The 24,308-nt window shown below is 40.4% G+C and overlaps 2 protein-coding genes across 3 annotated transcripts in view; one reads left to right on the top strand and one right to left on the bottom strand.

The window, feature by feature from the left end:
- LOC122343020 (NLR family CARD domain-containing protein 3-like) overlaps positions 1–24,308 on the top strand; it is a 135,278-nt gene that overhangs the window by 38,567 nt on the left and 72,403 nt on the right. The window lies entirely within an intron of this gene.
- Positions 2,311–24,173, bottom strand: LOC122342300 (NACHT, LRR and PYD domains-containing protein 12-like). The gene is made up of 11 exons (XM_043236095.1): positions 23,065–24,173; positions 22,725–22,895; positions 20,636–20,806; positions 16,870–17,043; positions 16,600–16,773; positions 16,334–16,507; positions 11,117–11,290; positions 3,985–4,031; positions 2,698–2,772; positions 2,518–2,653; positions 2,311–2,419 (listed from the first exon to the last, which is right to left on the bottom strand). The coding sequence occupies exons 1-11, from the start codon at positions 24,048–24,050 to the stop codon at positions 2,311–2,313; spliced, it is 2,391 nt and encodes a 796-aa protein (XP_043092030.1). The 5' UTR covers positions 24,051–24,173.

A 24,308-nucleotide genomic window follows, 5' to 3' on the forward strand; every position in this document is an offset into this window, starting at 1 on the left:
GGGTCGGAGGTTTTCTGAGGTCGCTTCATGCCATTCACATTCCAGGAGTGTGCTGGGCAACCCGACGAGCTGTCGTGAAGCTGCACTACCGAATGGAACTCCATTCCCAGATGGTTCAACTGATTTGAGAGCGTTCCCGGGCCGCTCAGGTAGACCAGTTTGCCTCCAGAACTTCCCATTGCCAGTGGTTTCTCCCTGACAAGGGGACACTCAAACCGCAGACGCACTGGCTCACAAACACTCGAGGAGCAGGTCCTGATAATAGCACCCTACTGGCCCACGAAGACCTGGTTCCCGAAACTTGCTCCCTTGTGACCTTCAGGAAGGATCTTCTGACTCAGACGGGCACCCTTTGGCACCAGCGTCCAGACCTCACCGACTCCATGTTTGGTCCCTGGACTGGGGCCTTAGAGGCTCTGGGTAACCTACCTCCAAGGGAGTAGTTGACACCATTTCTTCGGCTGACGCCGTCCACGAGACAGACCTGTCTCGAGGAAGTGGAGCCTGTTGTCGGTAGTGTTCTTCTCCAAGGAAGAACACTACTCTAAATCAAGTGGGTGCTTACTTTCTTGCAGTAAGGGTTGGGTAGGCTGGCCTCCCTCGCAGCAAAGTCTCGTGCGATCGCTGCAAGTCGACTCAGTGGGAGGTCTTTGGGTAAACATGACCTGATCATCGGGTTCCTGAGGGGCCGGAGGTTGAATCCACCGTGGGGTGGCCTCTTGGGACCTGTCTGTAGTGCTGACAGCACTGACAGCTCCATTTGAACCTTTCATTTGAACAGTTGAGTTAAAGCTCTTGTCAATGAAAGGCACTGCTCCTGCTTGCATTGGCCTCCATCCAAGGGTAGGGGACCTGTAGGCTTTTTTCGGTCAGCGAATGCGTTGCCTACAGGTTTGGGCCTAATGATTCTAGGCGGCTATGTGCCAAGGTTCCCCACTACCCATTCAGAGACCAGGTGGTGAACCAGCTATTAAGCTGTCCTGGAAGGCAGACCCAGCCCTGTCATTGTTTGTCCCGTCCGAGCACTAAGATGATCGTTGGTGGACACAAAACTGGGACCTCAGACCAGCTCTTTTTTTCTGGTGAAACGTTAACGCTCCGACATCCGCCTGTAGACCCTGTCGAGCTCCTCCGTTCCCTCGGCAGCAGATCTGGCGTAGACCTCTCAATGAGCTGCGAGAACCGTTGAGGCTGGGGAGTCAATAATAAGCTTTGTACCATTTAAATTATATTATATTCAATTCATTGTTATATTTATTCAATTAAAGTCAGTGTTTATTATTAATAAAAATATGAATCTGTTTTTCATTAGTTCGTTGTATTACTTTATCATTATCAAATTAACTATATCAATTATTTTATATTGCTGTATTAGGCGTTATTGCAATTACAAGATCTTTATTTTATTCTTATCTTAATGCATTGTTTTTGTTTTTGTTAAACAAAGTCAGACTTTCCTTTTGTTTATTATTAGATGCTGACTTTTATTGTGATATGATTGTTGTCAAATTCATAATTTCTTTTTGCTTAGTATAACATTTTCTAGAAATATATATTTATTGAGTGTAATTATTAATAATAATAAAATTTTTACATTAACATACTTTCTAACTCACTTACACATTAAGTACAATAGTCATAACATATTTGTATTAGTTTATTTATAAATGTAATTAAGAATTCACATTTTGTTTGTATTATTTTATTTATTTTTAAATAAAGTGTTGATACAAAATACATCAGCTGAAGTTTACATTAATGCCTCTTCGCCTTGATTTAATATACAAACACCAATAAAAAAAATGATTTTTGTTTATAAATATCAGATTAAGAAATATGTTGTCATTAAAACTCAAGAAAATAATGTTTTAAGAGTGTATTCCTGACAATAACTACAAAATGTTATATTAAATGCTGTGATTAATCTCAAGTCTTATGAGAATCGATTATATTCATGTGAAACAAACATCAATTAAAATCTGATCAAAGTTGATTTATCAGTATGTTTTATTATTTCTGTACAAAAAACAACAGATAGAGTATTAATGGCTTTATGGCCTTCATCAATGTTTTGTGGCTTGACATTTTACATTTAAACCATTATGTTTTGATTGATTAACAAAATAAAACACACATATTTCTATTTATTATTTATATTTTGCAAGAAAGCATTCTGGGTAGAATCTCATCAGTCTCTTCTGATTCTGTCAACACAGTTTCACTGATGATCAAGGAATAAACTCTAAGCCCAGGACAAGGGAGGTGTCTGAATTGAATGTAGTCTGGACTGTGTGGATGAGTCTCATTGAGTCAGAGGCTGCTAAAGAAGGACAAAGGTTCTGCGCTCTCATCCACATACACTCCTACTCTGTAGATATCTTCATACTCTCCTGTTCTTCTTTTTCTGCTGATGATGGGACTTACAGAGAAATCAGTTTGTATGTTATTGTGTCTGAATGAGTATCATCAGGAGAACAGATCAAACTCCAGGACTGATCATTGCGTCCAAACACACACTCTCTTTTACCCAGTCCCTCTTTCCTGCTGATGTTCTTATATGACACTGATATAGCCACATCTCTGCTCCACTCAGTCTCCCAGTAACAGCGTCCCACACTCTCTCTACATAACACCTTGATCGCTTCAAATCTATCTGGATGATCAGGATACGAACAGACGCTGATACACCCACATCACCTTTCTGTTCTTCTCCAGACAGAGAATGAGAGCGAGGAGTTTGCTGTGTTTGGATCCAGTGTGAAAAACACTCATCTGAACAGAAGAACAGAAACATTAATAACACAACAATCACTACAGTGTGTGTGTATGGTGTGTGTGTGTGTGAAAAAGAGTGCACCTGGTATTTATCACATATATAGAACAAATATCCACACAAAGGATAGGAAAACTAGTACATTTTTGACCTTGTGATGTGACATTTTTTGCTGGGAATGTAGGCTAACGTGTTACTAGCATTTTGTTAACATTATTAAGCAAGATACCAGCATGTCAATAGCATGTTATTAGCATGATTCTACCATGATTAACATGCTACTAACATGTTAGGATGATTCTAGCATGATTAGCGTTATTAGCATGATTGTAAGTTACTAGTATGTTGTTAGCATGATTAGCTAGTTACTATCATGTAATATCAAATAGCATTACAGATAAAGTGGAAGTTTAAAGGAGTTGAAAAAATTGTTAGAAATAGTATTTTTAGAAGGAAGTCTGATTGATTCTAATGAGGCTTCAGGTATGTGTTTAGATTAAAATTTTGACAGTTGGTGTGTCAGAAATCCGGGACTTGAGTATGGGTCTCAGTGCGCGTAACAAATACCCACCGAAGTGTTGGACCCAGAATGCGAGACACAAAAAGTCAAAAAATATATCTTTTATATTTCAAAAATAACAGCCCAAACAGAAAAATACTCCAAAATGCAAAATAAATTCTCTCAAGAGTAGACAAAAATATCAGAAGCCCAGGGACAAAAATTCAAAGAAAAAGAGATGTTTCAAGAGAACTTACACATAAACCAAAGGGCACAGCAGTGCAAACATAACCAAGCACAAATGACAAAAAAAAAGAACACTTAAATAGGGACGCTTAACTAGATTATGGGCTGGGTCTAATAAACCTAATTAGCTTGATTGAGAGAAAGAAACACAGAAAAATTGGCACCATCAAGTGATGAAAATAAGGCATGGCAGATAACAGATCCTGACATGGTGTTTTAATAATCTTGGCTCATCTAAATATTTTGTGAATGTAAGTCAGACTCAGTTAGAAAAACATAGAAACTAGTGTCAGATCAGTCTTTTAGAATTGTAATTCTGATATAGAATAATAATAAGTTTAAATTGGATTGTATGAGAAAGCCAACTTAATAATCAAAAGCAAGAATACTAAATTTTATCAATTTTCTTTTATTTTTCGTATATATGTGTGTGTGTGTGTGTACGTGTGTGTGTATAGACGCATACATTTCTTGAGTCCTGCTGTAATCCTGGATTCTCCTCCATGATCAACTCTAGAAAACAGTCACAGTCACAGTCAGTCAACACTGCAAAAATGCTTTTCTTACTTTTCTTAGTTTATTTGTCTTTTTCTAGCTAAAATAACTATTGAAAAAAATTCTATTGAAAATAAAAATTAAAATAATAAAATCACTACGATACTCAACCTAAGTGACACGGTTTCATTGAGGTCCTGCAACCCTTTGCACTATTTTATTTTTTTCCACATTGAACTGCATAGTTGTTTCACTTTAAATCTCAGCTTTTATTCCTAAGCATATCCCAACACGAATCTAAATGGGGACACATGGCAACAAAAGGCCAATCGTCCTCTAATCAAGATAAAAAAAGATGGCAGCTCCTCAGCAGAGCAGTCCTAGCACAGGCTGTTACTGAAAATGTATCCAGGATGAGAAATTAGTTTGTTTTGAATTGATCTTGGAGTCAATTACAAATCATTTAGAGTATAACACCAAATGTATGATGGAGCGGAGAATCAAACTTCCTAACGCTGAAGATAAAGTGGTACAACTTCATAAGATGGAGGTGCTGGAAAAAAACTGCACAGTCACTCTCTGTGAGACATGCAAAAAAAAAGACATGCAGAGTCTCTTGACAACAAAAATCAAGTGGGGTTTACACTTTAAGAGTACTAATTCCTTGGTCTTCACGATTTTTTATTGTGCCATTCTAACAATCAACATGTACTACAGATTAAAATGTACAATTCTTTAAAATTATATAACCATTACACAAGCATGGTGCTGTTAAAATTGACCGTGCACATAGAGCACCTCGTTCTAACCCAACCACACATGCCCTGTGCTGATTAAGCTTCATAATTACTCTGACAAGATTAAAATCCTGGCAGCTGATGAAAGAAGGAACACCTCACATATAAGGGCAGTGATATTTTTATTATGCAGGATCTGTCATTAAAGGTCAGGGAGGCAGGACAAAGTTTGAGTACAACTCATTCAAAGAGAAGTCCATTTCGTGATGTGCTATCTACACTAACTCTCTGCTTCAACATTAGATTAGATTAGATTAGATTAGATTCAACTTTATTGTCATTACACATGTACAAGTACAAGGTAACGTAAATGCAGTTTAGGTCTCAACCAGGAGTGCAATAAGCAGCAAGTGCAGGATATAAGTACAAATATAAATTGCAAAGATAAATATGTGATAAATATGTACAAATTAAATTACAGATGAGAAGAAGGGAATTTACAGTTAGTACGTGTAAACAATTTACAGATGGTGTACAGTGGAGTGCAATGAATGTTATACATGCATTTTTGTATCTTTTGTTTTTAATGGGGGGGTGGGGCAGACATCAGTGGGGGGTAGAATTCAGTAGTGAGACAGCTCTGGTAAAAAAGCTGTTCCTCAGTCTACTTGTTCTAGTCCGGGGGAATCTGAATAGCCTGCCGGATGGCAGGAGGGAAAACAGTTTGTGGGCAGGGTGAGAGGAGTCCTTAAGAATACTGCGTGCTCGCGCAAACAGTGTCTCTTCTGGATGTCCTCAATGGATGGAAGTGGAGATCCTGTGATGCGCTGGGCAGTTTTCACCACCCGCTGCAGTGCCTTATGCTCAGCAACAGAGCAGCTCCCATACCAGACTGTGACACAGTTTGTTAGGATGCTCTCTATTGTACAGTGATAGAAGTTCACCAGGATGGCTGAGGACAGCTGATTTTTCTTAAGTTTCCTCAGGAAGAAAAGGCACTGGTGAGCCTTCTTGACCAGACTGGAGGTGTTGGTGGTCCAGGACAGATCTTCCAAGATGTGGGTTCCCAGGAACTTTATGCATGAGACTGGCTCCACAGCAATCCCATTAATGTGGATGGGATCATGTGTGCCTCTTCTCACCTTCCTGAAGTCCACAATGAGCTCCTTGGTTTTGGTGGTGTTAAGGAGCAGATTATTGTCTTTGCACCACGTGGCCAGATGCTGGACCTCCTCCCTGTAGGCAGTCTCATTGTTGTTGCTGATGAGACCGATCACCGTAGTATCGTCTGCAAACTTGATGATGGAGTTAGATCCAAACACAGGCCTGCAGTCGTGGGTGAAGAGGGAGTAGAGGAAAGGGCTCAGCACACAGCCTTGTGGTACACCAGTGTTGAGGGTGACAGTAGTGGAGCAAATGTGGCCTGACCTAACATGCTGAGGTCTGTTGGTCAGGAAGTCCATAACCCAGTTGCACAGTGAGGTGTTAATGTCCAGATCTCTAAATTTTGTAATTAACTTAGAGGGTATGACCGTGTTGAATGCTGAGCTGAAGTCAACAAACAGCATCCGTGCGTAAGTATTTTTATTGTCCAAGTGTGTGAGTACGGAGTGCAGTGCGATGGAGACTGCATCCTCAGTGCTCCTATTGCCTTGATAGGCAAACTGGTGGGGGTCCAGTGTGGAAGGCAGAGAGTCCTTCAGATGTGACAGGACTAGTCGCTCAAAGCACTTCATAACGATGGGTGTGAGTGCTACAGGGCGGTAGTCGTTTAGGCACACTGGGCTAGAGATTTTTGGCACTGGCACAATGGAGGTGGATTTGAGGCATGTTGGCACAGCTGCTTGGGCAAGGGACATGTTGAAAATGTCCGCGAATACCCCAGCGAGCTGCTCTGCACATGCCCATAGTATGCGTCCAGGGATACCGTCTGGTCCAGCAGCCTTGCGCGTTGATCCGGCTTAGTGCAGTGTAAACCTCTGAGGAGAGGTGAGTGTGATGGGTGGGTCGGTTGAGGGGTGATCTTGGTGACCGCTTTCATTATTATCCTCTCAAAGCGAGCATAAAAGTCATTAAGCCCATTCAGAAAGAAGATATTAGGTGCTGTGGGGGTGGAGTGGTTGGGTTTGTAGTCACTGATGGCCTGGATGCCCTGCCACATGCGTCAAGGGTCAGAGTTGGAAAAGTGCTCCTCTAGCTTCAGCTTGTAGCAGTATTTTGGCCTTTTGATGCCCCTCTTCAGATTTGCCCTGGAAGTGCTGTAGGCCTGTGCGTCACCTGATCTGAAGGCAGTGTTGCGTGCTTTCAACAGAAGGCACACCTCCTTGTTCATCCATGGCTTTTGATTTGGGTATGTGGTGATCTCTTTCTGGGTAGTTACACAGTCTATGGTGGTGTTGATGTAATCCAGAACAGAGGAAGTGTAGTGGTCTATATCCGTGTGGGTGAGAGCCACAGGTAGCCTGGGAAGCAAACATACTCCAGTCTGTGTATTGAAACCTGTCCTGGAGTGTGGAGTCAGCCCCCGCTGGCCAGACTTTGATGGTCCTCACTGATGGCTTTACACGGTTGATGAGGGGGGAGTATTTGGCGGTGAGGAACAAAGAAAGGTGATCCGATTGTCCTAGATGGGGAAGGGGGGTCACAGCATAGGCTTCAGCCATGTTTGTGTATACATGGTCCAAGTTTTGTTTCCTGGTGTGACAGAAAACGTTTTGGTGAAATTTAGGGAGTACTGCCTTCAAGTTGGAGTGATTAAAATCCTCCGCAACAATAAATGCAGCCTCCGGGTGAGCAGACTGTTGTTTACTGATGGCTGCATGAAGTTCGTTCATAGCAAGCTTGGCATCAGCATTGGGAGGAATATAAGTAGCAGTTATGATGGTGGATGTGAACTCCCGTGGCAGATAAAACGGTCTAATCTTAACCATGAGAAACTCTAGGTTAGCTGAGCAGTGTCTCCCAATGATAACAGAGTTTGTGCACCAAGCATTGTTAATATAAATGCACAATCCCCCGCCTCCGGTCTTACCGGAGTCATCCGCCGCTCTGTCTGCCCGGAATGTGTGGTGTCCAGCTATGCTGATAGCATGGTCTGGTATACTGCTGTTTAGCCATGTTTCGGTGAAGATCATGACATTGCTGTTCTGAATTTTTTTATTGTATCTGATGCGGAGTCGAATCTCGTCCATTTTGTTCGCCAGTGATCGTACATTGGCAAGGAAAATGCTGGGTAAAGAGAGCCGATGTGGTGTTAGCTTTAGCTTAGCTCTTAGCCCTCCGCGCTTCACCCGCCTTTGTTTACGATCGCTTGCCTTCTTCGAGCACTTCCGCCCGGCCGGGAAGAGTGCTCAGCCTCGGTTGTTCTGATGATCTCTGGGACGAGTTGAAGGTTGCCGTTAAAACTGTCTGAAAAGGATGAACCAATATCCAAAAGCTCATGTCGGGTGTACGATGTAAAGGCACTGCTGTTCTGCACTTAACAGACCCGAAATGAGCAGGTAAATTAGCAGGTAATTAACACGAACTAAAGGCAGGGCACACAGAGCACATGACATGAGACAAAAACAATAACAAAAGAGTCCAGAGACGTGACAGCAACTAATTAAGAGACTCCAAAATGGTTATCCAAATGAAAAATTGTATAAATATGCAGGTGATATGTTACTGGTACACACTTATGGAAGGATTATGTAATTATGACTTTGAAGATCTTCCCATGTCACGGTCAATTCAATCAATACCAACTGTTTCAAAGCCTCAGACAGAATAATGAATGCCAGGTGATAAAGATGTTACTGCTATATGGGCTGGGTATTTCAGCTGCTTCTCTAGGTCGCCAGCTGCAGACATGTGCTGTATGAAGAAGGCCTGCTGGAACTTTGCACTGCTGCATTGGTTGCTCTCGATGATGGTGCTTGCTACTTGCAATGGCCAGGGATATACTCTATGCTACTACCTTAAAGGGGTATTTACCTTGCCTCAGAGCTGGAGGTTCACTGGGCTTGGCAAGGCATCATAAACAGCTTGAATCAAGCATTTCATGTGCTGCGGATCTGCTTGCCAGATGTTAGTCCACAAGAGCCACACAGAGCACATGACATGAGACAAAAACAATAACAAAAGAGTCCAGAGACGTGACATTACCCCACCTTCCCGGAAGGTGCGTCCTCGCACCTAAAGAGTAACATAAAAAAAACAAAAAAAAACAACTAGGAATTGGGGATACCGGATCTTGAGAGGAGGTTCTGGTGGAGGACGGCCCCCAGGAGAGAGTAGGCAGACAGTCCAGGGAGGAGACAGGAAGAGTCCGGAGCAGGAGGAGATCCAGAGCCCAGCCATGATAGTCCACGGTTGAGCCGACGGAGGGAGGAGCCATGGAGGCGGCGGAGCAGGTGGCGGAGGAGACAGAAGCGGAGACGGAGCGCCGAAGAGCCAGGGTGACGCCGAGGCGCTGGAGGTCCTAGGTGACGCCAGCAGGCTTCGGCGACTGACACGGAGATGGGGGACGGGAAGGACGCGGCGGAGCCAGAGCGACAGAGGACTGAGGTGGAGCCGGAGGGAAGGAAGAGCCTGACAGAGCCGGTGGGATGGAGGGACGAGGCGAAGACGGAGGACAGGAATCACAAGGCGACGGATGGTCGACGACAGACCAAGGCGGAGCCGGAGGGACGATGGAGCCTGGTGGAGCTGGTGGACTGACAGACCACGGTGGAGAGGAAGGAGCTAGGAGCCCAGGGGGAGGCGAGGGATCTTCCACCCACGACGGCGATGGAGACCGGCAGACCCGTGGCGAGCTCCAGATGGTGAGCTGAGGTTGAGCGCAGGGGCTGCTGGGATCCATAGACGTCGTATGGTAAGGGCGGAGGTGGGAAAATGTGCTCTGGAGGGAGCACGTGGCGTGGGCACTGGTGGGACTGGTGGGAGCGTGACGTGGCGCGGGCACTGGAGGGAGCGCACGTGGCGCGGGCACTGGACAGAGTTTTTGGGGATCCAGCAGCCCCAGGTGGAGAATCAGCTCACCCTCAGCCGTGGTGCAATGGGCGGAGCTCCACTCCGCGCTCTCCTTGCAGTCGGCTGTCTCCACCGAGCTCTGTTGCCGGCTCACGCACCTGGTCTGACGTAATCAGCTCGGGTCCGGTGACGCTCCACGGCTCTGTCGCTCTCTCTGGCGAGGGGTCCGTGGTCGCGCTCGACTCCGCACCTGTGTCAGCGGTGGGCTCAGGCTGGGGCTCGACCATGCGGTGAAGTGCTGGGCTGGGCTCTGGATCCTGAGTGGGGCTGGTGTAGGAGACCAGATAGGAGTGTGAGTAGTTGTAAGCAATTTACTTAAACTACTCTATTGTCCATTCTGGTCCCCAAATTGATCCATTATTCAATGCAAAGCCTCAAGCTTCCCCATGATGTTATCCAAAGTGTGGTTTACAACCACAGTCTGAGTCCCGACAGCTCTGCCCACCGCTTCAATTATTCCAGGCAGCTTTGTGGGGCTGTGGACAGCTGCCCTCGTTCTCTCAATTTGTCGATATACCAGGGCTATGCCCAATCCGATCAGCAATATCCCCGTAATCAAAGTTCCGAAAAGAAAGATATCTTCAATATCCTCCACAGAAAGAGGTGCCAAGCACACGAGACGCCACTTCTCCCACGCGTCCATCAAATACCCGGCTGGCATCGTCCCGGCAGGACAGTGGGGTTCCCCCGAACCCACGCTTCTCTTCAAGAAGATGGTGTCAATTGCGTTGAGAGACCAGTTGATCAAATCCATGTTTTTAGCTGGAGAGCAGGGCAGAGAGAGTTTCTCAAGTGGAGAAGAGTAGACACAAGACGAGACTAAGAAGCACAAGCAGGCAAGGTCATGGGTAGGGAGAGGGGAGGAAAACACACATCCGTCTCCGAGGACGGGCAAAGAAGAAGTGTGTGTGAGTAGATGTATCTGTTACACTTATGATCATTTAAATTGTAACAACTTCTTTGCTGTCCACATTTCTATCGGCACACCAGTTCATATATGTGTGTGTTTGAGTGGATGTGTTGATTTTGCACTTTAGATGTTTTAGAGTTTCACCCCGTCATTGCTGTGCCATTTTTTGTCTGCATTGTTGGGAATTTGTAAATTGTACACCACAATTTTCTGGATTTTATCACATTTCCTGTTCTTATGGTAGATCATATTTATTTTATGATGACTTGGCTTTTCAAATCATGCCCTCAATTCTTTTGTGTGTTCACAAGTGCAATAAGGGTAATAGAATTTTGTACCATTCTGGTGAACCTATGATTTTTAAAAATTCTAAATGTAATATTCTCAAAAGACTGCACAAGGGTTAAACAATAAATCCCAAAAACATCTCCTGCGTGACATACTTGAGTTTTTTCAGAGAGCAGTTTGGATCTTCCAGTTTTTCAGAGAGCAGTTTGACTCCTGAATCTCCTGGGTGATTGTAGCTCAGATCCAGCTCTCTCAGGTGTGAGGGGTTTGAATTCAGAGCTGAAGACACATAACGACAGCCTTCCTCTGTCACCATACAGCCAGACAACCTACAAAAACATACAACAGCAATCCACCATACATTAGTTTGTTCATTGTTTCTTTTATATTTAACTGATGTAATAGTTGATCACAAAAATGATAAATTTGTGCTTATTTATCATAGTCAATAAGAAAAATATTTGACTTATGTGTTGTGCTTATATATTTAAACAGATGCAAAGCATGAAATCTCTCACAAAAAAATAGTGGCACAATACTACTCCTAAAAGTAGTGAAAGAAAGAAATGAAAAGAAAGAAAATTATTTAATTCTGTAAAAACAAATTCAACTGTACAGCATCTACCCATTGGCCTTCATTTAAAATACACCTTTTTAAACACTATTTAAGTTCCTTTTTAAAATAACAGTTTAACCGCACAGTAAGGTGGTCCTCACAGACTGTACAGACTATTTAAATTGAGCAGTGTAACTTTTTCAATGTTTCTTTAAATATACAGTGTTTTGATAGTGTACAGGTTGTGATTTCAAGCTCACAAAATATGTTCTGTGCTTTTGAGGCTCCTGTGTTTTTCAAAGCATTTTTTTCTTTCTAAGAGAGTAAATGATTAATCTGTAATTTATTAATAAATTACAGAAATAAAACAATTCATAACTGTAAAGAAAACAAACAGGATGCTGCTTAAATTCTGCCATCTAGATATGAACTTCAGAGCTTGTCAGAAAGTCCCTCAGCACTTTTTTGTTGTTAAATGCTGTTAAAATTATGTAATTTTTTGTATAGCCCCGTTTCTTTTTCTACAGTTTTACTTTTTTCTGTTCAGAAACAGATTTTAACAAAATAAACAAAAATGCTTTTTCAGTCATAAAAATGTCATGATAAACATTATTGGCCTTTGCAAAGTGGTTAACAATTTTCAAACACAGATGGCAAAAAAAGAGGCAAAACCTATGGACTGCAGCTTTAAAAAAAAAAAGATTGTTATTTTATATATATATATATATATATATATATATATATATATATATATATATATATATATTTATTTTTTTTTTTGTTTTTTCCTAAAACATCCATCTTTTGATCATTACAAAAAAATCACAATGTCCTCGGGGACATGAGTCTCACATACTACATTCATTGGGAGGCCCACTTTTGTTATTCACGGTCAAAAGTGAACAAACACCTAAAATGTTGAAAATAATTCTATTGCTCAATTGCTCAATATTGCGGCAATTCCATGTTTTAGACACTAGATTCTAATATAGCTTTTATATAAAAAAAAACTTAATTCTAATTGTTTTTAAGTTTTTCCATATTGTTACAACCAAACCAATGCATTTTTGTGTGTATATGTGTAATGCCATGACCGCAGAGGGAGCCGTCACTGGAGTACTGACTAAGATTTGCTCTGCCTGATAAATTTCGGATGCACAATTTCAATTTTCCATGGATTATTTCACGCAACAAATTAGAGATGTTTTTGAACATCCATATCCTTTTCAGATTTTGTCACTATTACCATTAAGATCAATAATCTGATGCAAAAGCCCCCGCCATGAATCCTGCTGCTTCCACTTTCCCCACCAGAATTCATCCCTGAGGAACCCATGCAGTTAAATACCTCCCCATTATCAGAGAGAGAGAGAGAGAGAAAGAGAGAGAGGCGTCGTTTACATAACCTGTGCTTTTATTGAGGTGGAACAGGCCATCGTAGCACAGGTTGTCCCCACAAGTCTCAGCCCGTACCCCGGGTGAATCTTTTCCTTACTCATTAACAAAATCAAAATTACCTTTTAACCTTCGATGTTCTGATTTATCTCTTGACCTGACAGCCATGATTGATTCTGGGGCAGCACTCAACCTGATTGATTAGAAACTCGTCTCCAAATTCAACATTCCCACACAACCTTGTAACCCGCATATTTAAATCAAAGCCATCAATTGTTCCCTCATCGGCCCGGTATTACTCAGAGAACTCCATCACGCTATACATAGTCGACTCACCTAAGCACGAGGTCATTCTTGGGTATCCCTGGCTTTCAATCCATAACCCCAATATCTCTTGGTATCATGGTGAACTGACAGACTGGTCCGCCTTCTGCCAAGATTGCCGTTTCCCTCGTAATTTTACCATCTGAATGACTACCTCTATTGAGAGCCCTGCCACCTAACAGCCCAAAAACATTCCCTCCTGCTATCATGACATCCTAGACATGTTCAGTAAAACCAAGGCAATGCAGTTACCCCCTCATCGACCATGGGATTGTGCAATAGACCTCTAACCTAAAGCCATACCCCCACAGAGCAAAGTTTATCCACTATCCAGAATTGAAAGCCGGGTAATGGAGGAATATATAGAAGAGGCTCTGCAGTCCAGCTTCATTCGTCCCTCTACCTCACCCGCAGCATCTTGGTTTTTTTTCTTTGTTGAGAAGGAGGATGCTGGATTGAGACCTTGCATAGACTATAGAGGGTTAAATAATGTTACCGTCAAGAATCGCTACCCACTTCCACTTGTACCATCTGCACTTGAGCAATTAAGAGAAGCAACCATCTTTACCAAGTTAGACCTCAGAAGTGCATATAACCTCATCCATATAAAAGGAGGGCGAAAAGTGGAAAACTGTTTCTCACCAGCAGGGGGCACTATGAATATCAGGTGATGCCATATGGCCTAGCCAATGCACCAGCTGTCTTCCAGTTGTTCATCAATGAGATTTTCAAGGACATTATTGACTGATATGTAGTGGCCTATATCGACAACATTCTTATATATTCCAAATCTGAATCAGACCATGTCAATCACATACAAACCCTCTTAGAGAATCAGCTCTATGTCAAAGCTGAAAAATGTGAATTTCATGTGCAGCAAACCTCCTTCCTGGGGTATAATACAAGTCACCATGGACTAAGAATGGATGAAAGAAAGGTCCAGGCTGTTATCGACTGGCCACAACCAACAACAATCAAAGAGCTACCGTCACTTCATCCACAACTATAGTACTGTAGCGTCACCACTAATGTCATTATTAAATGGTAAACCGAAAAAACTCAAGTGGACCAAGGAAGCCAGCCAAGCCTTTAACGACCTGAAGGAACGATTTACCTATGCCCCTATCTTGAAACACCCCAATCCTAATTCCCCATTCGTGGTAGAGGTGGATGCTTCGGACTGTGTAATCAGAGCAGTACTTTCCCAGATATGTGAGATAACAGGCAAGCTGCACCCTTGTGCCTTCTTCAGGAAGCTATCCACAGTGGAACACAATTATGATGTGGCAAACAAACTTCTGTTGATTAAAGCAGCTCTGGAGGAATGGAGGCACTGGGTCAGTGGGTCCACATATCCCTTGCAGCCGGTCATCCAGGAATCACACGCACTCTCTGGTTAACACAAAACTCCTTCTGGTGGCCTGCCATGTCGCAAGAAGTCATGAATTATGTGAAGTCCTGCCAGGTTTGCGCTCAGTCCAAGACCCCCAAAGAACTACCTTCTGGTCTTCTTAAGCCCCTGCCCATTCCACAATGGTCCACGACCATGGTCCCACATCTGCATAGATTTCGTAACTGACCTACCACCATCAGATCACTATACCACGATTCTGGTAATCATTGATCAGTTCTCCAAATCATGCCACTTAGTACCCCCTAAAGGACACCCTACTGACATGGAAACTGCATTAGCCCTATTCCACTATGTCTTTTTTACCGAATGTACGGTATCCCAGGAGACATTGTCAGTGACCGAGGTCCTCAGTTCACTTCTCAAATCTGGAAAGCCTTCTGCAATCACCTTGATATAAATGTGAGCCTCACCTCAGGATACCACCCTCAGTCTAACGGACAAGTGGAAAGGCTTAATCAGGAGATCGGCCGCTACTTGAGAAATTATTGCAGTAGAGAACAGTTTTTGCCATGGACCCTGATTCCTGTCTATGGTATTTGTCAAACCCTGCAAACATTTCCGCCTCGACATCATTACAATAAGAGTGTGTTTTGTGTGTGTCTGTTTTCTATTATTGTCAAGTTTTTTCTTTTCATGCACAATTTCCCCACTTGAAAGGGAGACACAAATCATTAACAGAGGCCTTAACTGGATTTCACATTTCTTTTAAAACTGGCATAAGTTATAGCATAAATCATAAGTGCTGTGGCTGTGTTTGTAATTAAGAAGTTTCTTGAATTCTTACTAAAAAAATATTACATTCATCATCATATGTAATGTGGATTTTGGGTTTTATTTGTGTTTCTCGTTCATGTAGTCATGGTCTCTGTGTCATGCTTCCCTTGCCCTTGTGTATTCCTGCTATTGGTTCTCTTGTTTATTGAGTCATGTTTCTGATTCTGATTCTGATGATGTTGTAACCCAGATAGCACATGTACGTCTGCAAGATCTCTTGATCTGGAAAGTATCTGCTGTCTACAGAAGTCTTTCAGGCATCAATTTTACATACTAAACCATAAATATTTTACAGACATCTAATAGATGTCTATTTGACATCTAAAAAGAGACGTCTTATAGACGTATTGTAGATTAGCAAACACAGTAAAAAATATGTCTTGCAGATGTAAGTCTTTGAGATGTACGTGTGCTATCAGGGAACGTGCTGTTGGTGAGTCTATCCTGTTCATGTTCAAGTCTTTCTTTGGATTTTAAAATATGTTTCTGTAAATACAATTGCACGAGTTCTCACTATGCTCAACTTCAGTGAACTAAATTGTTACATCACAATATTTAACTATATAAAGTTCTGCATGCATGCCTTCAATTTGTGATCATTCTAAATGTATTTCATTAGACTGAATCATGCAGAAAAACAAAGCACTCTAAATGTGCACATGCTCTAGTCTAGACTTCAGACAATATAAGCATGCGCTTTGAAGGTGTTTTTTTAAGAATACTCGATAATGTCAAATCTCCCATCATTAAAACAACAATTACGATATTATATCAACTGTGATATTGCACACTGTGCAGTGAGATTACATGTAGAAAATCTAAACAACATGAACATAGTAGCTGCATACAGAATTAATCTCAACATTGGGATTTTTTATGAATAAATAATGAAGTATTTCAAACTCATGCCTTAGTATCTCCAGTTTAGAGATTTGACTCTTCAGTCCATCAGAGAGAAGCTTCACTCCTGAATCCTGCAGATCATTGTTGCTCAGATCCAGTTCTCTCAGGACAGAGTTTGAGGATTGTAAAACTGAAGACAAACTCCCACAAGACTGTGCAGTGAGATTACATGTGGAAAATCTGAACAAGATGAACACAGAAGTTACATACAGAATTAAACTCAACATTGGGATTTTTTAATGAATATATAATGAAGTATTCCAAACTCATGCCTTAGTATCTCCAGCTTAGACATTGGACTATTGAGTCCATCAGAAAGAAGCTTCACTCCAGAATCCTGCAGATCATTGTTGCTCAGGTCCAGTTCTTTCAGGACAGAGTTTGAGGATTGTAAAACTGATGACAAACTCCCACAAGACTGTGCAGTGAGATTACATGTGGAAAATCTAAATAATACGAATACAGTAATTGCAAACAAAATTAACTTTAATATTTGGATTTTTAAAATAATAAATAAATAATGAAGTGTTTCAAACTCAAACCTCAGTATCTCCAGCTTAGAGTTTGGACTCTTCATTCCATCCAAAAGAACCAGCACTCCTGAATCCTGCAGGTCATTGTTACTCAGGTCCATCTCTCTCAGGACAGAGTTTGATGATTGTAAAATTGAAGATAAACTTTCACAGGACAGAGCAGTGAGATGACACCCACACAGCCTGTGAAAAGAAGAAAATTGACATATTGATGTGAATTTATTAGGCTACATAGTTCATAATCTAGAATGCATGTTTGTACAAAATTACACTTTATAATAACAATACATTAACAATGCACTTCTTAATTATTTCAAAAGTAATATAGTTCATTAGTAGTATATATACTGTGGTTTACACATTACTAGACTATACACAAGAGGTGGGTTCATCACTAATTGTCTCTGCAATTTAACATGCTTAAATGGTTCAAAATGAAAAATTAAAGTGAGGTGTTTAGGTGTTAAGTGTATGTGACTTTCTTTTTTTAGACAGTTACACAAAAAATTGCCCTGGCATTTCTAAGCTTTATCCTTGCAGTTGGCGGGTGGTTCCTTTTTAACATAAATAAAAATATGATTGATTGATAAAGTGTGTTTAAATGTAATAAAAATGTTCCCACATGACACCTGGGGTGAATAAAGTGAATCCATGAGATTTTTGTGAGATAAATAGCAATATTTTATATATAATAACCAAGCAAAAAAAAAAAAAAAATAAAATAAATAAATAAATAAATAAATAAAAATCACTGGTCACAAATCAGAAGACAAACCAAGGATTTGTGAAGAAAAGAAGAAATCACAGGATTTCGATATAAGCGAAGAGCAGACTGGCTTTAATTGCTGAATTAAGGAAACTTTTCCATCTTGTTCCTTTACCCCCAGATATTTATCTTACAAAACTGCATGGATTCACTACAGAAAACCTTTATTCAACATCCTAGAGCCCTTTGAGGGATGTTTTATTATGCATACAAGCACTTTATTTCATGTCTTTTGAACTTTTAAAACTACCACCTGACAAACATCATGGAAAGACTTGGAAAGACCAGGACAACTGGAATCGACTGGATTCATCTGAAAGAAGAAAGTTAAATACAGCTAGGATGCTTCCAAGATAGGTAAAACGTGCTAATTTTCATTTTTGAGTGTACTGACTGTTAAAATACTTTATAGATAATGCTTTGTTGGTAATTTATTAACCATAGATTGTTTCAGAAAACCTGAAAATGTCATACATTGAGTCATAATTCCTTCATGCTTTAAGTGCTCCTTTATTGGACATTGATTGGATTCATATTCAGTGTTCCCTAAAAGTATTACAAATAGGCACACATTTTCCATGTTTAATAGGGATTCCCATAGAAACAGTAAATTTGTACTGTATAGACTGTATATCCTGTCCCGTTTAAGACTTTAAACCTACCCCTAATCCTAACTGATGTACTTGGGGAGACAACATGACCTAAGCAAGTATTTGTAGGTTTCATTTTGACAGCATTGTGCCATTTAATTTGTTTGTGATGAAGAGTGCTAAACGTTTGTGATAAAAAGTTTGTGTAACTCTGGCCATAGTTTAGTTTTTAGTGTTTTGCAGTAAATGCAAAACACTAAATTTGCAGTAAATAAATGAAAACAGCTGATAGTAGATGTGACGGCCCGAATGGTGGCCATAAATGAGTGGTAATATGCCTGTATCACCTTCACACACACAACACACTTTTGTAAATCATGTTTATTTGTTTATGGTTAAGTTTAGTTTAACTGTTTCTTGTCAGCTGCATTTGTTAATCACACAAGCAATACATGTCATTTATAACACATAATATACATCGTTACTGATTTGGAGTGCACACAAATTAGTTGTGTTGTATCTGCTGTGGTGGTGTGTGGCGATGACTGTCAGGCCCAAGCACTGCAGCTTCCTGGTGTGACGAAAATTAGTGTCCAGGCGGAAACTGAGAATTTAAGGGGGAATGGTTCTTCCTGGACATACCATTTGGAGAGATGGTCTCTCAGGGAGAACCATTGCTGATTTTATTATATTTAGTTGTCTATTTATGGTTTGGGTTCTTTGGGGATAATTTAGTGTTTCTTTTTTTGTCTTGTTTATCTTTTTGATTTGACTTCTTTTGTTGATTTCTTAATTTGTAATGGGCCCATCTTTCTCTTTATTAGCTGTCGTATTGTCCATTTTGGTGGCTTTTGATTGTTGGTTTTTTCCTGCCTGTCTGGTTTGTTTTTGTAAAGTTACCAATCAAATTTTTCATGTTAACCTATTGAAAGGGCCCTCTTGGCCTCCCTGGCCTGTATCAGGAAGTGAAAATAAAATGTATTAAGTCTGTAAGTAATGTTTTAAGTAGACATGAACCCATTTTGAACAAACTGTTAAAAGAAGTCCTTAAGGAATTTTATGTATTATTTCATACTCGTAACTGGAACACTTCTAGCTAGCTATGTAAACCTATAGAAAAATAAATCATTTCACTGATAGGGTTTAAGTATGTATTTTATTCAGTTTGTTTAAATTTGTATTTGTAATGTGTACTCTTTCCTTTTCTTTTTTTTAAGTTACCCTTCTGCATATCATTACGTTATGTAGCGTAAAAGTTAGTTAGAAATGAACAGGGGAAAACGTGGTGCATACAATCTAACTTGTTCGTTTGTAGTGATTAGATATCCTGTAGTTTAAACACGCTCCAAAGTAGGTCAGAGTAATCCGATTGGTTAATAGGGGAGAAGAGAAAAAGGAGAGTCGTGAGTAGAACGAACTTCCGAGAGATTAGATAAAAAAATTGGGCTTTTCGTTCAATTGTTGGTAACAGTGTGTTTTTTTTCCGTTTTTGTATTAATTGTTAACATACAGTTAGCCCACAATATGGGTTAACGTCGAGTTTATCTGAGTTTTTTCAAGAACAAGCTTACGGACATTGCCGCATCGACCGCTAGTGCATCAGCTGTAAAAAGTGTTTGTGTGTCGAAACACTCACACGATCGCTGTCGTCGTGTACCGTTGTGAGACTTTTCTTCGTTGGATCTCAAGATCGCAGGACTTTTTTCTTTTATTCCCCCGGATAGCGCACCCAACTACCGGAAACGTTGGGTGTTCCTCCGGCATCGTGGGACGATCAACGCTTTGGCGGGGGACCAGGAACATTCAGAGATCGCGATCCGGGAACGGGAAGAAGGGGTACTGTGTTTTGTTTGTTCGTTTGCTCACTCCAGTGAAGTGGCCAGTTTCAGTTTTTCAAGACCTCAACGCACACTAGCCACGACACAGGCCTGCAGCGTGGAGGGGAGGTGTGTGTGTGTGTGTGATTTTGTGGGCCTACTGTTGTTGCTGTTTAAATTGTATTGAAATTATCTTTGATTTATTTACCCAGTACCTTGTCTGCACTCCCATAACCTAAAAGAGGGAGGGAGATATGTGGTTTGGCGAAAATTGGGATTTATAAAGTACTTTTCTTAACTGAAGTACCTTGCTAGACTTTTCTTTACTGTTTCAGATTTCTATTTTCATTAAATTACTCTTTTGTATTCGTAAACCATCTTATTTTGTTTTTCGAGGGTATTGTCTCTATAAAGGATATAATAGGTATAATCAGAGAGAGGGGGCCTTAATCCAACATCACAAGGTATTTTGTTTATGAACCAAGAGCAGCCCCTTAGAAATTTCTACACCAGAAAGAGAGGGGGTGCTACAGCTATATGTGTGAAATACCTATTTATCCACATATTTGAACATAGTGATTCAGTGAATGTGGATGTCAAACCTCAGTATGTTCAGTCGACAGAGTGAATTCTTCAGTCCATCAGAAAGCAGCTTCACTCCTGAATCCTGCAGGTGGTTGTCACTGAGGTTCAGCTCTGTAAGATGGTTTGATGATTGTAGAGTTGAAGATAAACTTTCACAGGACTGAGCAGTGAGATGACACCCACACAGCCTGTGAAGAAAATTGTCATATTAATGTGAATTGATCGGATAGGCTATATAATTCATAATCTGGAATGCATGTTTGTACTGAATAAAACTTGTACTAACAACAATACAATAACAAGGCACTTATGATTTTTTTCACAACTAATATAGTTAATAGTAAATAAACTATAGTTAACACATTATTAGATTTTATATATAAGAGGTGGGTTCACCATTGATTGTCTCTGTCTCTGTAAAGACAGCGTCATAAACGACACCAGGCAATGGTCAGAGAGTCCAAGCAAGGGGTTGATAGGCGGGAAGCAAACAATCATAGAAACAGTTGGCAGTCAAAGGATTGGTACAAGTAGTCAGCAGAGGGGTTAGAATGCTCAAAAATATCATCTTAGGAAGAATAAGACTTCGTAATGAGGGGAATGTGAACAGCGTTTAAAAAGGAGGGATAATGAGGAGCACCTGGGCAGGTAATCAGACAAGGCATGATGGGAACTGTAGTTTGTAGAGTTAATACTAAGGAGAAGTATGTCGGAGAGAGCCACAGAGGCACAGTTCATGACAACACAGGTCACAAATTAGAAGACAAACTAAGGATATGTAAAGAAAAATGTCACAGGAGGAGACTGGTTTTCCTTTGCTGAATTAAGGAAACTTTTCCTGTGTTCCTACATTTACCAGATACACGTGCGCAACACGTACATAATCTGCCTACACGTCTTCTGGTTACATCAGTCAGCAGTGAGAGAAAAGTCTTTATTTTGTTTAAAATATCTTACAAAAATGCATGGATTCACTTCAGGGGACCTTTTTCAACCCCTCAGTGCCATTTGAAGGATGTTTTATTATGAATACGAGCACTTTATTTCACGTTATCTGAAATGTTAAAAACTACCACCTGATAAATATCATGGAAAGACTTGGAGAGACCAGAACAACTTGATTCAATTGGATTCGTCTGAAAGAGCGAACCTATGATGCTTCCAAGGCAGGTAAAACGTGTGCTAATGTTCATTTTTGGGTGAACTAACCGTTTAAATACAACATACATTATAGATAATGCTTTGTTGGTAATTTATTAACCATAGATTGACATTTTCAGGTTTTCTGAAACATACGTTAAATAGATAATTTCTTTATGGTTTAATTAAGTATTCCTGGACATTGATTCCTTTTTTACAAACACATTAAGCACACTTTTAGGGATTTCCCATAGAAACAGTGAATTTGTATCCTGTCCTGTCTGTAAGTCTGTAAGCCTACCACTAATGCTAACTGATGTACATTAACAACATGACCTACCAAGTATTTGTATGCATTTCATTTTGACAGAATTATGCTATTTAATTTGTGTTAAAAAGTGCTAAAAGTTTGTTTAACTCTGGCTATAGTTTGGTTCCAAACTTGGTTCCATACCCTCTTCCAAAAATGGAAAGGAAAGCGTTTTACATTAGATGTAAAATAAATAAAAACAGCTGATAATAGGTAACGCACCTGTGCTCTTTCCGAGGCCTGTGCAGGTGGTATGTGAAAATAGCATTAAAAAAACTCACCATAATTCTTAGCGAATAATAACAATATGAAAATTGCATGCGAGCTTGCTCTTGACATGTAAACATCATAATGCGATTAAGATTACTTTGTTTAAAAATGTTCATGTTTAATTATTTCTAATAAACTGTTAAAAGAAGTCATTAAAGGAATTTTAGGTATCATTTAATTCTTATAACTTGATCACTGCATTACAAAATTCTTATCAGGTTTTTTGAGTAGACATTGCCAGCTTTGTGTTCTTAGAGAAAATGACACTGATTCATTCATATTACAATATAGACAGGAGAAATAAAATATCTGCTAGCTATAATTATAAAACACCTATTTATCCACATGTTTGAACATAAGTGATTCAGTGAATGTGGATGTCAAACCTCAGTATGTTCGGTCGACAGTGTGAATTCTTCAGTCCATCAGAAAGCAACTTCACTCCTGAATCTTTCAGTTGATTATTACTCAGGTTCAGTTCTGTCAGATGGTTTGATGATCGTAAAGCAAAAGACACTGTTTCACAGCATGTTTCATCAAAACCACAGTTGTCAAATCTGCCAAAATAGAATGTTTCAGGCTGATTATCTACTGATGTTCAGTTTTTTCTGCAATAACTTATTGTTCTCTTCATAATCAGGGAAAATATTTCATAACATTTACATTTCATTGTTTAGTGATGCAGAACAAAACGTCTAATTAAACAGTATCCAGTGAAATACTCACAGAGCTTTTCTGCAGCATCTCACAGCTGGAATGAGTCTCCTGTAGTCTGCTAGTTTTGATGTGAACCTCTTTGGGTTGAACTCATCCAGCACCTTCTCTGACATCAGTAGTATGTGGGTCAGCACTGTACACATTGAAGATGAGAGATCTCTTCCTGGATGTTCATCTGAACTGAGGTAACTCTGGATCTCCTCATATAATGAATGATCTTTGAGCTCAAGTAAGCAGTAGAACAGGTTGACTGAAGCTTCATCTGAGATGTCCTGTTGTTGTAATTCTTTAATGTGTGCACTTAGATTTCTGATGCTCTCTGTGGTGTCTTTGGTGTGTGTGATCAGGCCTTTGAGCAGATTTTGACTGGATTCCACTGAAATTCCCATCAGAAACCGCAGGAACAGGTCCAGATGCCCTCTCTTACTCTGCATTGCTTTTTCAATTGCTCTCTCTGTTAAGTCATGCAATTTGACCTTTCTAAAAGGAAATGTAAGATTTTGTATGACTGTAGTTTGTGAATCCTCAAAGAAAAACGTAAGCCCTTGCTTGTTTTTTTTCAGGTAACAGATGAACACATGCACTGCAGCAAGGAACTCTTGAACACCCAGATGCACAAAGCAGAAGACCTTTGTCTTATAAAGTCCAACTTCCCTCTTAAAGATCTCAGCGATCATTCCTGTGAACTCAGCATCTTTACTCACATCAATACCACATGCTTTCAGATCTTTCTCATAGAACACAATGTTTTCCTGCTTCAGCTGTTCAAACGCTAGCTTGGCTAACTTCAGAATCATCTTTCTATTTAAAAGTAAGTGCTCTGAACATTCTCCTTGTTGTTTGCCATATTTCTGACTCTTCATGTTCATCTGTATCCTCAGGAAGTGAATGTACATTTCAGTGAGTGTTGTGCTGATGTTCTCTTCATTGTTCTCAGTGAGAATATCCTGAAGTACTGTGGCTGTGATCCAGCAGAACACAGGAATGTGGCACATGATGTAGAGACTACAAGACGTCTTAATGTGTGAGATGATTCTGGAGGACACACTCTGATCTTTGAATTTCTTTCTGAAGTACTCCTCCTTCTGTTGGTCAGTGAATCCTTTCACCTCTGTGAACAAACCCTACATACTGAGGAGGGATCTGATTGGCTGCTGCTGGTCGTGATGTGACCCAGACCAGAGCTGATGGAAGCAGTTTACCTTTGACCAGACTTGTAAACAGCACATCTACAGATGATCTTTCCTCAACAG

Source organism: Puntigrus tetrazona, chromosome 4, assembly GCF_018831695.1.
Source record: "Puntigrus tetrazona isolate hp1 chromosome 4, ASM1883169v1, whole genome shotgun sequence".
Lineage (NCBI taxonomy): Eukaryota > Metazoa > Chordata > Actinopteri > Cypriniformes > Cyprinidae > Puntigrus > Puntigrus tetrazona.

Excerpts from the sequence above, each read along its gene's own strand:
- LOC122342300 (XM_043236095.1), bottom strand. The coding sequence starts at position 24,050 with ATGTGCCACATTCCTGTGTTCTGCTGGATCACAGCCACAGTACTTCAG. Across the intron at positions 20,807-22,724 it reads TGTCGACCGAACATACTGAG|GCTGTGTGGGTGTCATCTCA; the intron begins GTTTGACATCCA and ends TTTTCTTCACAG. Across the intron at positions 16,774-16,869 it reads TCTAAGCTGGAGATACTGAG|ATTTTCCACATGTAATCTCA; the intron begins GTTTGAGTTTGA and ends CGTATTATTTAG.